General features: G+C 31.4%; 1 protein-coding gene across 1 annotated transcript in view; it reads right to left on the bottom strand.

Moving 5' to 3' along the window:
- Positions 1-9,340: 9,340 nt before the first annotated feature.
- The window catches only part of LOC141302125 (SITS-binding protein), a 66,513-nt gene continuing 60,677 nt past the window's right edge, over positions 9,341-15,176 (bottom strand). Inside the window, exon 10 of the mRNA XM_073832316.1 lies at positions 9,341-12,731. Within this exon, the coding sequence (XP_073688417.1) occupies positions 12,555-12,731 (177 nt within the window). The 3' untranslated portion in view covers positions 9,341-12,554. The remainder of the gene's footprint in view (positions 12,732-15,176) is intronic.

Raw genomic sequence — 15,176 nt, 5'->3', positions numbered from 1 at the left:
GGAAAAACATGCATTAAGAGAAGGGTGAAGACTTTTGAAAATCAGGGAAAATTTAACTTATTTTGTCTTCTGGAAACATGTAAGTGTTCTCTTTAGCTTCTGAAGGGCAGTACTAAATAATAATAAAAGATATTTTTGGCAAAATAAGAAAAATGTGCACATCTTCATTCTGTTCAAAAGTTTTCACCCCTTGCTCTTAAGGCATCGTTTTTCTTTCTGAAGCATCAGTGAGTGTTTGAACCTTCATTAACAATTGGATATGAGTCCCTCAGTTGTCCTCAGTGTGAAAAGATGGATCTCAAAATCATACAGTCATTGTTGGAAAATGCTGAAAAACCAAAGAATTAGTGGGACCTAAAGAATTATTCAGAAGAACAGCATTGGTATTGATGATATAAGAATAATTTACCTAACACTGTTTATGACTTTATTATCAAAGGGACAAAAATCTGGCGGGTGATAAGCCTATAATAGAATAAAGTAAAAAAAAAAAAAAAAGACAAAAAAAAAAAAAGGAATCATTAGTTCCCCTAACATTTTACATTTAGTGGATACATACAGAAGTGTAATCACATTACACACACACACACACACACACACACACACACACACACACACACACACACACACACACAAAAAAAACTGGTAACACTTTATTTTAAGGATCAGGAATTAGACAGTAATTAATGACTAATAACTGCATTTGTAAGTGACTAGTTATGGACCTGTATGCCATTACAAGCTATTTGTAAGAGCTTTATTGGCTGTTGTCTTATTTTTGTCTTATAGATCCTTTATACTTGTTTCTGTCCTAACAGTGTATTAATTAGCTAAACATAAAACAAACTAATAGCTTGTATTGTGTGAATTACACACTTTATAAGGTCTCAATACACTATGTGAATGTGTAGCTTATAAGTATAAAACAAATATAGAATAGGCATTTCATCACAGACATTTCAATTAACAGAAAAACACTTTTACACAAAAGCACAGTCTTTCTAGCAGTTGTTCCATACTAACAAATGATTTAAAAACTAAATATTCCCCATTCCCTGAATTTATTAACAGCTAACAAGCAAATTTCTCACTAATACATTCAGTATTACTTCAGATTATGTTCCCTATTCTAAAAAAGCGACATGAAAGTTTGCAGATGTGTCTCATCTGTAGTTTGTTCTCTTGTTGAACCATCAAACAATAAAGACAGAATTCTTCACTGCAATCTTTCATGTCTCTTTTCTACTTTAGAATAGGGAACATAATCTGAAGTAATACAGCATTTATTAGTGAGAAATGTGCTTGTTAGCTGTTAATAAATTAAGGGAATGGGGAATATTTTGTTTATTAATCATTTATTACTATGGAACAACTGCTAGAAGACTGCTTTTGTGTAACTGTTTTTCAGCTAATTTAAATGTCTGATGTAATTCCTATTCTATATTTATTTCATAATTATAAGCTACACATTCGCATAGTGTACTGAGAACTTATAAAGTGTGTAATTCGCACAATACAAGCTATTAGTTTGTTTTATGTTTAGCTAATTAGTACACTGTTAGGACAGAAACAAGTATAAAGGGTCTATAAGACCAACATAAGACAACAGCCAATAAAGGCCTTATAAATAGCTTGTAATGGCATACAAGTCCATAACTAGTCATTTACAAATGCAGTTATTAGTCATTAATTACTGTCTAATTCCTGATCCTTAAAATTTTGGTAACACTTTATTTTATATTTTATACTATATTTATACATATATTATTAACAGGACTCAAAGTGTATACAAAATGTATTTATTTATAAGCACGTTGTTGGTTTCACCAGTAGAGGGCGTGTTTAACATGTAATATATTAATTTTTGATTGCCATCTGTGATTTTACTGTAGATGGTTTGTTGGTTTAAATCTATTCTCTACCATACGAACTTATGTTTTTACTTTTTAAAATTGCTGCAATGCCCTTTATATAACATATTTGGCAAATAAAATTCCCCCATAAAATTCCCAATCAAATTTCCAGTGGAATTCATCACTTCTCATTTGTCAATAAACATTTAAGTAATAGAAACATTACAAAAGGCCAGTTTCTACTAGTGTAGTACTATTATAGTACATCTTAACGCATAGACAGTTACAACACCCCAGGAGGGAGTGTTTCTGTTGGTCCTCAGATATATCAGGCATACTCCTAAAACCATTGCAAGGTGACAAATATCTCAGAAGGGCAAAACAGGAAGTGCACACGTTTTCTCAGTGGTATTCCCAGTGAAGACATGGATTAACTAACTCGTTTCCGCTGCATCTTATATTTCGGGGATTGCGTTCATGTCTGCCAAGAACCCCACCAACACTTTTAGCTTAGGATGGGGGGTGTTCCACATTTACATATTTATATCTGGCTGGATTTAAATAGTTAAGAAATAAACATTAAGAAATAAATAGTGCTTTTGTGAAGAGTCATCTGAATGGTGTACACTCACATGAGATGTAGATAATAGTTTGAAATCCACCATAATTGTAAAAGAATAGTATGTTCCACACCAAAACATTAACAATAACTGCACAAAGCAGTAATGATTTTGCTGGAATCACTTTCACAATTTTCAGCTGATTAAAAACAATAAAAACATTATTGGTTCATCCAACATTAATTTCTAAATGTACTCATCCTCAAGTTGCTCCAGTCCTGTGAGTTTCTTTCTTCTGTTGAGCACAAAACAATATTTTGAAGAATTCTGGTAATCAATTATTTGGTCTCTTTAACTTAATTTTGTGAGGCTTACGGTGTCATCCGCTTCTAGTTATTTTATTTAATTATGTATGGTTCAAACGCTCACTGATGCTCCAGAAGTAAACACAATGAATTAAGAGCAGGGGGGTGAAAACTTTTGGAATTTGAATATTAGGGTAAATGTAACTAATTTTGTCTTCTAGGAAACATGTAATTATCTTCTGTAGCTTCTGAAGGGCAGTACTAAATAATATTCAGGCAAAATAAGAAAAATATACATTTCTTCATTCTGTTCAAAAGTTTCCACCCCCCAGCTCTTAATGCATTTGTTTCATTGTGAAGCATCAGTGAGTGTTTGAACCTTCTGTAATAGTTGCATATGAGTCTCTCAGTTGTCCTCCGTGTAAAAAGATGGATCTCAAAATCATACAGTCATTGTTGGAAATGGTTGTAAACATCTTTTATGTGAAATAATTTATTCATTTCATGTGACCTGCGATGTTTTACTAAACGTCATAGAAAATCCTCACGCTCATTGGCTGCTGCCTTTGTAGACACCTTGGTAGTGTAGTATTGTTAGTTGATGGAAAGAGCAAAACTTAGACAATTAACCACAGTTATTATCATGGTTTACCAGCGGAGCAACGAGAGAATTAATACCCATACGGCCAAAAAAAGCAGAAAAGCCCTGTCAGAAGACTATGGAAGCCTGTTTCTGCCACTGAAGAAAAAAAAAAAAAAGCTTATTGTGACTTTTTATTTCACAGTTATGACATTTATCTCAGAATTGCGTGAAACAAACTTGAGAGTTGAAGTCCAATTTTGAGGGGAAAAAAGAAGATATGTATTTATTATTCTGGCACTGTATTTTAGTTTATATCTTACAATTCTGACTTATTAACTCACAATTGTGTTAAAAAAAGAATCAGATCTGCGAGTTTATTTCTGGCAATTCTAACTTTCTAACTTGCAATTGTGAGTTTCTATCTTACAATTCTGACTTTATAACTTGCAATTGCAAGTTTATATCACAATTCCTAGAAAAAAAGTCACAATTACCTTTTTATTTTTAATTCTGACTTTATTTCTTGCAATTATGAGTTTATATCTCACAATTCTAAATAAAAAAAAAAAAAACGTCAGAATTTTAAGACAGAAACTCGCAATTCTGACTTTTATTTTTAGAATTGTAAGATATAAACTCGCAATTCTATCTTACAATTTTAACTTTTTAACTTGCAACTGCAAGTTTGTTACAATTCCTAGAAAAGTCAATATTGTGAGAGAAAAAGTCGCAATTACCTTTTTATTTTTAATTCTGACTTTATTTCTTGGAATTGCGAGTTTATATTTAAAAAAAAAAATTCTGAAAAAGTCAGAATTGCGAGTTTCTATCTTGCAATTTTTACTTTTTAACTTGCACTTGCAAGTTTATGTTACAATTCTTAGAAAAAAGTCTGAATTGTGAGAATTGTGAATTGTTTATTTTTAATTCTGACTTTGTCTTGCAATTGCGAGTTTATATCTCACAATTCTGACTTTCTTTCTCACAATTACGAGTTTATATCTCGCAATTCTAAAACAAAAAGTCCGAATTGTAAGACAGAAACTCGCAATTCAGACTTTTTTTTTTTTTTAGAATTGTGAGATATAAACTCGCAATTGCAAGACAAAGTCAGAATTAAAAATAAAAAGGTAATTGCGACTTTTTCTCTCACAATTCTGACTTTTTTTTCTAGGAATTGTAACATAAAATTGCAATTGCAAGTTAAAAAGTTTAAATAGTAAGATAGAAACTCGCAATTCTCACTGTTTTTTGTTAGAATTGTGAGATATAAACTCGCAATTGCAAGAAATAAAGTCAGAATTAAAAATGAAAAGGTAATTGCGACTTTTTCTCTCAGAATTCTGACTTTTTTCTAGGAATTGTGATATAACCTTGCAATTGCAAGTTATAAAGTCAGAATTGTAAGATAGAAACTTGCAGATCTGACTCTTTTTTAACAGAAAAAAGAAAAAAGTCAGAATTGTGAGAGAAAAAGTCACAATTACCTTTTTATTTTTAGTTTTGACTTTATGTCTTGCAATTGCAAGTTTATATCTCACAATTCTAAAAAAAAAAGTCGGAATTGCGAGTTTCTGTCTTACAGTTCTGACTTTATAACTTGCAATTGCAAGTTTATATCACAATTCCTAGAAAAAAGTCAGAATTGTGAGAGAAGTCACAATTACTTATTTATTTTAAAGTTCTGACTTTTCTTTTAGAATTGTGAGATATAAACTCATATTTGTGAGAAAGAAAGTCATAACTTTTTCTTTCACAATTCAACTTTTTTTCTAGGAATTGTGATATAAAGTTGAAATTGTAAGTTATAAAGTCAGAATTGTAAGATTACAGCAAGACTAGCAATTCTTACTTTTTTTCAGAATTGTGTCATATAAACGCACAATTGCAAGAAATAGAATTAAAAATAAAGAGGTAATTGCGACTTATTCTCTCACAATTCTGAGTTATTTCTAGGATAGTGATATAAACTTGCAACTGCAAGAAATGAAGTCAGATTTTAAAATTAAAAGGCAATTCTGACTTTCTTTCTCACAATTACGAGTTTATCTCACAATTCTAAAAATAACGTCAGAATTGCGAGTTTCTATCTTACAATTCTGACTTTATAACGTGCAATTGCAAGTTTGTATCACAATTCCTAGAAAAAAAAGTCAGAATTGCGAGATGTAAACTTGCAATTGCGAGGAAAAAGTCTGAATTGTGAGAGAAAAATATTGCAATTTCCTTTTTATTTTTAATTCAGTGGCGGCAATGAGTTTCCACTGAAAACTGAAGGATCAATAAAGGAAAGGAATTTGAGTGCATACAGCATGAACAAGGTGGAAAGAATTGATGATGATGAAGAAAATCTGTCAAAGTGATGCCCAAATTATTGGTTTTTATTGCTGTTCTGGTTGTTGGAAAGGTAAGAGAATTCATGTTGGTGCAGACCACTCTTTAATACTCACTATCTGTGCAGTTTACACCCTTACATTGAGTAATACTGTTGCCTCAAATAATCTTCGGTCATTGCATGCTGTTTTTCAGACATATCCCGAGGTTTTCCAAACCACATCTCAACTATTCTCAGATACCACACAGTACACTTTCACACTACGAAAACTTTTTCAACCTTTCTAAAATTAGCCTGAGCCCACAATTTCACAACAAGTGTGGTTTGTGTGCAGCTGAGAAGTCCACTAGAAAAGGCGTTTGTATTAAATTGGCAGTATATGACGTGACTCAGCTGATGAACTCATTTGAAACACTAGCAGAGTGTATTTTAATAGTGTTGTTTGTTAACCATTGAAAGGTAAAGTTTGAAATTCGAAAAAACCTGTAATAACTATAAGCCATTCATATGCTGATTGGTCTCTAAAAAGTGAAACAGCAACAGTGGTTTAACCAATGGTGTGAGTCTGGGGGTGTGGCTATATGGTTTACTGATCAATAGAGTGCATTCGCACCTGTCCATGTTCTTCTATTGGAATTAAAAAAAAGCATTTTAAATTATTTGCGAGCATGACCAATGCCAACCAGTTATGAATTGAATCACAATGTGAAAAGACTCTGTACTTAATGCTATTTAAACAACTTAATGACTATTGTGGTATCTGTAGAAACAATTTATTCTAATTTTAAGTTTATTGCAAAATATGCATGTATACACTACCAGTCAAAAGTTTTTGAACAGTAATTTAAAAAGAATTTCTTTTTTGCTCACCATGATCCAAAATACAACAAAAGCAGTAATATTTTGAAATATTTTTACTTTTTATAATAACTGCTTTCTATTTGAATATGTTTTAAAATGAAATGTATTCCTGTGAATTTTTAGCATCATTACTCCAGTCTTCAGTGTCACATGATCCTTTAGAAATCATTCTAATATGCTGATTTCAAGAAACATTATCATTATTATTTAAAACAGTTGAGTACATTTGTTTCAGGATTTTTTTGATGAATGGCAAGACCCAAAGATCAGCATTTTATCTGAGAAAAAAAATAAAAAAAATAATTATATATATTGTAACATTATACACTATACCATTCAAAAGTCAGTATATTTTTTGGGGGGGGGAAAGAAATTATAGAAATTAATACTTTTATTCAGCAAGGATGCTTTAAATTGATCAAAAGTTATAATAAAGACATTTATAATGTTACAAAAGATTTCTGTTTCAGATTAATGCTGTTCTTCTGAACTTTCTATTCATCAATAACCTGAAAAAAAAATCTACATAACATTAATAATAAATGTATTTTTTGAGAAGCAAATCAGAATATTAGAATGATTTCTGAAGGATCACGTGACTGGAGTAACAATGCTAAAAAATCAGCTTTGAAACCACAGGAATAAATTACATTTTAAAATACATTCAAATAGAAAACAGTTTTTTTAAAAAGTAAAAATATTTCAAATTTTTACAGTTTTTTTGCTGTACTTTTTGGAGCAAATAAATGCAGACTTGGTGACTTTTAAAAATAAAAAGTCTATATATTCAAATATTGAAGTATTTTGAGAGCGTAGGGGTGCTTCATGGCAATGGTTAAGAGCAAAAGATCTCTTATGGAAAGCTTCGCTCAATGTGACTCTCTGATTGGTGGAATTTTCAACAGCATTATGGGTAATGTAGTTTTATCAGCAAGTATCCCACTATTAAACACAATAATAATGTTGAATTAATGCGAAAAGATATGTTCAGCAAAATCAATTAATCAGTTAACAAAACAACAGTCTGTCTTTAAAAGTTTATCAGTTATTGTTAAAAATCAATTTTTAAATCAAGAAAATAAATGGATTTTTACTGCTGGATTCTTGTGTGAGGGCCAATATCCATCATTATTTTCTAAATCAAAAATTAAGGACATGATAGTATTCAATACTATCATAATCAAACAATACTATTTTATAAAATAAATACTAAGCATAACCGTTTTGTGTTGTGTGTGTGGCTGTACAGTTCCAAAAAAACCTGTAATGGAATAGGGCCAATGTAAGGTGAGGTTGGGGCCCCTGAATGTGTTTTCCATATGATTCCGTTTGCATGCTTTCTGCTACTATAAATAATTCTTATTGGGTTTAAGTGGAATTAGTGCAGGTTTTCGTCGTCAGCAGAGCCACTGATACTCTGAGAGCATCGCTTACATATCCCTGTGCACACCAGCAATAAAACTATATAGACTTACAATTTATTGAAGGCTCTAGATGGTGGCTACTTCTACAATGACAAAGGTGGGAATTCCAACACCCTGTCAAACAGCTCACATCTCTAGATTAATCTATTTCTATTTCCATGCAGTGCTACACATAATGTACTGTATGCCTATTATGCAAATGGTAATTAAGTGTTTTTGAGATGCAAGGACAGATTCAAACAATGGGCTTCTACAGTAACAAAATGTAAACTTTATTGCAGATTGACATCTCTATTTTTCAGATTAACAGAAGACAGAAAATGGCACAGTCATGTGATATATGCATCTTGCTGATTGTACTGCGGCACCTGATTCCTAAAAAAGTCTCAGCAGGGAACATTTCAGCATATCGATTTAATAGCACAGCATTTTAATATAAAATACAAGCAAAAAAAAAAAAAAGGCTCCCGAAACACCACTCTGTATAAGATCATCACGATTAGTCTCTCTGTAAATGCTCCTATGAAAAGAGCATCAAGAGATTAAGACATCAACAGTGCGCTGGGGCGTAAGACATATTCTTTCTTTTGGATTTGATATCTTTGACCTGAGAAACCTGTGGATACAGTAAACATTCAAAATCACAGTGAGGATTAAGAGGACATTCCCAGTAGGCCACACGGATCAGGTGATACTGATCAAGTTCTCGTTCTCTCTCTGCACTGTAGATTCACACGGCGGTGATTGTGATTAATGTTTTAGAGCGGGAACCAATGCTTTGAGGATGGACCTCGTCGAGACCCGAGAGACTCAAACGCTCAGTGAAAGTAGGAGCACCTATGGCAAGCTGGTGTTACATTCAATCCTTAAAACATACTAGTATCTATTTTAATGCTACTAGCACTTTTTTTTAGCTACTAGCACTAGTTCTTATTCATCAGCTACAAGCTTTTTATTAATTAGCTAATATTTCATATTGATTTAGTTCCTAATCATTAGCTACTTATGCTTATTCTTTAGTTACTAGTACTTATTCTTTAGCTAGTAGTTCTTGTTCATTAGCTACTAGTTTTTATTCATTACCTACTAGTGTTTATTTATTAGCAACTAGTGCATATTCTTTAGCTATTAATATGTATTAATTAGCTACTAGTTCTTATTTATTAGCTACTAGTTTTTATTCATTAGCTACTAGTGCATATGCTTTAGCTATTAGTACTTATTCATTAGCTAACCCTTCTTATTGATTAGCTACTAGTTCTTATTATTTAGTTACCACTTATTCTTCAGCTACTAGTGCTTATCTTTAGTTACTAGTACTTATTTACTAGCTTACTAGTTCTTACTCATTAGCTACTAGTGCTTGTTTTTTGGTTACTACTTCTTACTGAGTAACTACTAGTGCTTATCTTTAGTTACTAGTACTTATTCATTAGCTACTAGTGCTTGTTTTTTAGTTCTTAATGAGTAGCTACTAGTGCTTATTCTTTAGTTTCTAGTTCTTATTCATTAGACTACTGGTTCTTACTGAGTAGCTACTAGTGCTTATCTTTAGTTACTAGTACTTATTTACTAGCTTACTAGTTTTTACTCATAAGCTACTAGTGCTTGTTTTTTGGTTACTACTTCTTACTGAGTAACTACTAATGCTTATTCTTTGGTTACTAGTGCTTATTTACTAGCTTACTAGTTCTTACTCATTAGCTACTAGTGCTTGTTTTTTGGTTACTACTTCTTACTGAGTAACTACTAGTGCTTATCTTACAGTTCTTACTGAGTAGCTACTAGTGCTTATCTTTAGTTACTAGTACTTATTTACTAGCTTACTAGTTCTTACTCATAAGCTACTAGTGCTTTTTTTGTGGTTACTACTTCTTACTGAGTAACTACTAGTGCTTATCTTTAGTTACTAGTACTTATTCATTAGCTACTAGTGCTTATATTTTGGTTGAGTAGCTACTAGTGCTTATTCTTTAGTTACTAGTACTTATTCTTTAGCTGCAAGTGCTTTTTCTTTAGTTACTAGTACTTATTCATTAGCTTACTAGACCTTACACATTAGCTACTACTGCTTGTTCTTTGGTCACTAATGTTTATTCTTTAGCTACTAGTTTTTATTCTTTAGTTACTAGTACTTATTCATTAGCTACTAGTGCTTATTATTTAGTTACTAGTTCTTGTCGTTTAGCTACTAGTGCTTAATTTTAGCTACTAATACTTATTCATTTGCTTACTAGTTCTTATTAGCTGCTAGTGCTTATTCTTTAGTTACTAGTTCTTATCTTTAGCTACTAGTGCTTAATTTTAGTTACTAATACAGTACTTATTCATTTGCTTACTAGTTCTTATTAGCTGCTAGTGCTTATTCTTTAGTTACTAGTTCTTATCTTTAGCTACTAGTGCTTAATTTTAGTTACTAATACAGTACTTATTCATTTGCTTACTAGTTCTTATTAGCTGCTAGTGCTTATTCTTTAGTTACTAGTTCTTATCTTTAGCTACTAGTGCTTAATTTTAGCTACTAATACTTATTCATTTGCTTACTAGTTCTTATTAGCTGCTAGTGCTTATTCTTTAGTTACTAGTTCTTATCTTTAGCGACTAGTGCTTAATTTTAGCTACTAATACTTATTCATTTGCTTACTAGTTCTTATTAGCTGCTAGTGCTTATTCTTTAGTTACTAGTTCTTATCTTTTGCTACTAGTGCTTAATTTTAGTTACTAATACTTATTAATTTGCTTACTAGTTCTTACTTATTAGCTACTAGTGCTTATTCTTTAGTTACTAGTTCTTATTTAATAGACTACTAGTTCTTACTTATTAGCTACTAGTGCTTATTCTTTAGTTACTAGTTCTTATCGATTAGCTTCTAGTGCTTAATTTTAGTTACTAATACTTATTAATTTGCTTACTAGTTCTTACTTATTAGCTACTAGTGCTTATTCTTTAGTTACTAGTTCTTATCGATTAGCTTCTAGTGCTTAATTTTAGTTACTAATACTTATTAGTTTGCTTACTAGTTCTTACTTATTAGCTACTAGTTCTTATTCATTAGCCTACTGGTTCTTACTCATTGGGCACTAATGCTTATTCTTTAGTTACCAGTTCTTATACTAGTCACACTGCTTTTACTTGTCTTACATTAGAACTAGTCAAAATGGCCACAGTAGTAGAGTTTAAATAAAAATCTTACTAATAAAGTAAAACTCTTAATACTCTTATTTTATTAGGTACTAGTATCTAAAGAATAAGTACTAGTATCTGCTTAATAGGTAGTAGTATCTAATGAATAAGTACTAGTATCTTTTAAAAAGGTATTAGTACCTAAAGAATAAGCAGTAGTAGCCAAAAAAAGTATTAGTAACTAATGGAATAGTAGCTTGTAACTAGTAGCTAAAAAAGTACTAGTAGCATACAAAATGGATATGCTATGTTTTGTAGATTAAACGTTAAAACAGCTTGCTATACGTCACCTTATATTAAATACATCTGCATTTTGCCCAGACTCATTAAACCACACTTCTACAGGACAAATGTTGCCCTTAGGCTGAAAAAAAAAAAAATCTACATCTGTTATCCCAAATTATTTGTAATGGCGGAATTCAGCTTTATAACAATTAGAGACTATATTTCATGGGACAAAATGTACAAATGCCGCTACAGTCATCAAAGTATTTCCAAAGTTAAGGCAATGAATGATCAAGTGTGAACTGATATAAATACAAAACTCTAATTCTACTCTCAATAATGTCCTATGAATTAGTTACGTATTTATGAAGTAATTAAGATCTAGAAATACCATATTGGTTAATCTGGTCAATTTTAAGAAGCTAAACAAATAATTATTAAAATCAGCTTAATATCAAAACCTCACAAAAACGATTATTATGAAATCAATTGTCCACTGTGTGTTGTATTTAAACTAAGACTGTACAGCTATGAAAGTTTTGTTTGACATTGGCTCATATTCTACTACTAATGATTGATCTTCAATATTTTTTGTAGATAAAAACATAATAGTGCTATTCACTCTAAAAGCCCTTAATTTCAATCTTCTCTATCAGTAAGTGCTTCTCTCACAGTTCATGTCAAAAAACAGACGTCCATGAGAACTTGAGGTACAGGTAAATCATTACAAAACTACAGCAAATATATTCAGCAAAGTTCAAGTAAAAACCCAGCTGAAATGAGATGAGTGATACAGCATATTTTCATCTTCATCCATTTAGCGCATTGGTTTTTCCTTGTAGAGTTCTTCTTGTGATTTTTTCGATTGTTTGGTCTTCGTAAAATTCCATTGATTGTTTTTAAGCAAAGGGTTTGATTTCTAGCTCCATATCATGGTAACAATTTAAGAGGCTGTAAGAATCTATCAAATGTAAACTGCGTTCTGAAGAAAAAAAGTCCCAAAAATCGTATGAATTAACAAAACAAGTAGCGGAGAAAAACAAGAGGGATCTAAAAATCATGAGAACACATAAACCACTTTGATTTTTAAAGTGCAAATTATCTTCTACCTAATCTCAAGATTCCTTGAGACACAGATAATGGTCTTTATGGAAAGTGCAATTTGAGATCAGCACAAGTGAAAATTTCTAAAATAGAAAAAAAAGAAGAAGTGGTAAGTAAGCCTCAGGATCTCCGTCGTACAAAAACGGCCACGTCCCCAAGGCCGATCGGGTAACTTTCCAGAAACGTCCCTCCGTCAAACACTTGAGCATTGTTAGTGTCCTGCCACTGAAAGTCACTCTCTGGGAGGTAAATGTCTCTTTGTAAAGCTCCTTTTTCAGTAACCGGCGCAACAAGGACCTACAAAAGCAGAAGAAAAAAACTTGATGTATTCAGTAACAGAGATCATCTTGAATTTTAAATGTGTAGCCTAGCTAGACTGGAAATCGAAAAGTTGTAGGTTCAAACCCACATGGATCATCTGTAAATTATCACTATTGTGCCATTTGGTGATCACAATTTCACCAAACAGGACTTGAGCAACATCCTTGTTTGCTCCTGGAAGGCTGGGATTTAAATTTGTGTTTAGTAACTACACAGCGACAAAAACCAGCCCAATCACATTCCAGGGGTGATTAGCTATCAAAATAGCTCCAAAATCACATTTCGGGTCAAAACACGTTCAGAAAATCAACCCAGTTTGGCGCAAAAACCACAGATTTGGCAACATTATGCTTACAAATGAAGTATACTTTAAACTAGGGGTGTACGATAAAATGATATCTTGATATTTTTTGGAATTTTGTCAATAAAATTCATTAGGCATGTTATTTTGCTGGTATTTTGATATTCTTCATATGCTGTGATTCATTTGCAGGAGTAACAGAACCTTTTATTGGCATTTTTACCTCTGTAAGGTCATATATTGTGCCAAATACTTACATTTAATCAGTAAATTCAAATACTAAGACACTATTGGGCTGTTACCAGTCAAATGAATTCAGTATCAACAAAATGCATTTGCAATGCAGAGGTGGCACAGAATCTGCATCTAAAGAGGGATTTAGATGCATTTACATAGACTGTTTAATGCAGGACATGAATGCAGTTAACCTGCAGTTACAAAAGCACAAATATGAAAGCCCGTTTCCGCCACTTAACAGTGTATTTCACAATTCTGACTTTTTTCCTCAGAATTGTGATATAAAGTCGCAATTGCAAGTTATAAAGTCAGAATTGCGTGATTTAAACGTGTAATTGTGAGTTATAGTCAGAATTGCGAGATATAAACTCACAATTCTGACTTTTTTTCTCAGAACTGCATGATATAAATGTGCAATTGCGAGTTATAAAGTCAGAATTGCGTGATTTAAACTTGTAATTGCAAGTTATAGTCAGAATTACGTGAAGTAAACTCACAATTCACTTGTTTTTCTCAGAATTGAGATATACACTTAATTGAGAGTTTAAAAGTCAGAATTACAAAATATAAACTCACAATTCAGATTTTTTTTTCTCAGAATTGCATGATAGAAACTCACAATTGCAAGTTATGAAGTTAGAATTACGATATAAACTCACAATTCTGACTTTTTTTCTCAGAACTGTGTGATATAAACTCACAAATGTAAGTTCTGAAGTCAGAATTGTGAGATGAATTCACATTTCAGATTTTTTTTCTCAGAATTGAGTGACAAACACAATTGTTAGTTATAAAGTCAGAATTACAAGACAAACTCACAATTCTTTTAAATTCTTTTTTTCTTTTCAAAATTGTGTGATATAAACTCACAATTGCGACTGTTTCAATTCAGAACTGCGATATAAACTCAATTAAGTTTAAAAGTTAGAATTACAAGATATAAACTCACAATTCTTTTTTTTCACAGAATTACGTGATATAAATTCACAATTGTTAATTATAAAGTCAGAATTACAAGATATAAACTCATAATTCTGACTTTTTCTCAGAATTGCGTGATATAAACACAATTGCGAGTTATAAAGTCAGAATTACAAGATATAAACTCGCAATTGTTTTATTTTCTGAATTGAGTAATATAAACCTGCAATTGTGAGTTATAAAGTCAGAATTACTAGATATATACTCACAGTTCTGATTTTTTTTCTCAGAATTGAGTGACAAACTCACAATTGTGAGTTATAGTCAGAATTGTGAGATAAATTCACAATTCTGATTTTTTTCCTAGCTGCGTGACAAACTCAAAATTGTCAGTTAAAAAAAGTCAGAATTACAAGATATAAACTCACAATTCTCTTTTTTCTCAGAAATGAGTGATATAAACTCACAATTGTAAGTTATAATTCAGAATTGTGACATGAATTCACAATTCAGATTTTTTTCTCAGAATTGAGTGACAAACTCACAATTGTGAGTTATAAAGTCAGAATTATGATATAAACTCATAATTCTTACTTTTTTTCTCAGAATTAAGTGATAGAAACGCAATTGTGAGTTATAAAGTAAGAATTACAAGACATAAACTCACAATTCTGACTATTTTTTCAAAATTGCGTGATATAAACTCACAATTGCTCATAATTGGTATAAAGTCAGAATTATGATATAAACCCAAAATTCAGACTTTTTTCTCACAAATGAAAGTTTATATCATGCAATTCGGACTTTTTTTCTTGTAATTGTGAGAAAGTTATAAAGTCCAGTTTTGAAAGGAAAAAAAGACTGATATGTCCTTAGAATTGCGAGTTTATATCTCACAATTCTGACTTAATAACTCACAATTGCGTGTTATAAAGTCAGAATCATAAGATATAAACTGAGAA

The sequence above is a fragment of the Garra rufa genome, chromosome 25 (genome assembly GCF_049309525.1).
Source record: "Garra rufa chromosome 25, GarRuf1.0, whole genome shotgun sequence".
NCBI lineage: Eukaryota > Metazoa > Chordata > Actinopteri > Cypriniformes > Cyprinidae > Garra > Garra rufa.
The sequence above is the reverse complement of the archived record's forward strand: the minus strand, read 5'-3'. Positions and strand labels throughout refer to the sequence as shown.